This window comes from Fulmarus glacialis, unplaced genomic scaffold (genome assembly GCF_000690835.1).
Source record: "Fulmarus glacialis isolate BGI_N327 unplaced genomic scaffold, ASM69083v1 scaffold18583, whole genome shotgun sequence".
Lineage (NCBI taxonomy): Eukaryota > Metazoa > Chordata > Aves > Procellariiformes > Procellariidae > Fulmarus > Fulmarus glacialis.
The window spans coordinates 4,639-4,928 of NW_009202764.1; the positions used below are offsets into that span (position 1 = coordinate 4,639).

A 290-nucleotide genomic window follows, 5' to 3' on the forward strand; every position below is an offset into this window, starting at 1 on the left:
TTGAGGCCCTTCTCGCCCGTTCTCTCCCACCTTCCCTTGGGGACAGTCACCAGCCTTGTGCAGCAGCTAACGAACCTACCTCAGAGCGCGACCGCGCCAGCACCCACCAACCTGCACCTCACTGCTGTGCTCCAAAACAAGGTGCTCCCCTCTCCCTCGCTCTGCTCCCCGGGGCAGGTGGTGCCATCTCATTCCTCCCGCTCCGGCAGGTCCTGATGTCTTCCCGTAGTTGGGAAGCCGAGTTTCCCGGCAGCCTGCCGGCACTGGATGGCAGAGTTGGATGCAGCCGT

The 290-nt window shown here is 63.4% G+C and overlaps 1 protein-coding gene across 1 annotated transcript in view; it reads left to right on the top strand.

Moving 5' to 3' along the window:
• The window catches only part of PATL1 (protein associated with topoisomerase II homolog 1 (yeast)), a gene marked incomplete at both ends in the record, with an annotated part of 7,084 nt that overhangs the window by 4,634 nt on the left and 2,160 nt on the right, over positions 1-290 (top strand). Inside the window, one exon of the mRNA XM_009574420.1 lies at positions 6-141. Coding sequence (XP_009572715.1) covers positions 6-141 — 136 coding nt within the window. The remainder of the gene's footprint in view (positions 1-5; positions 142-290) is intronic.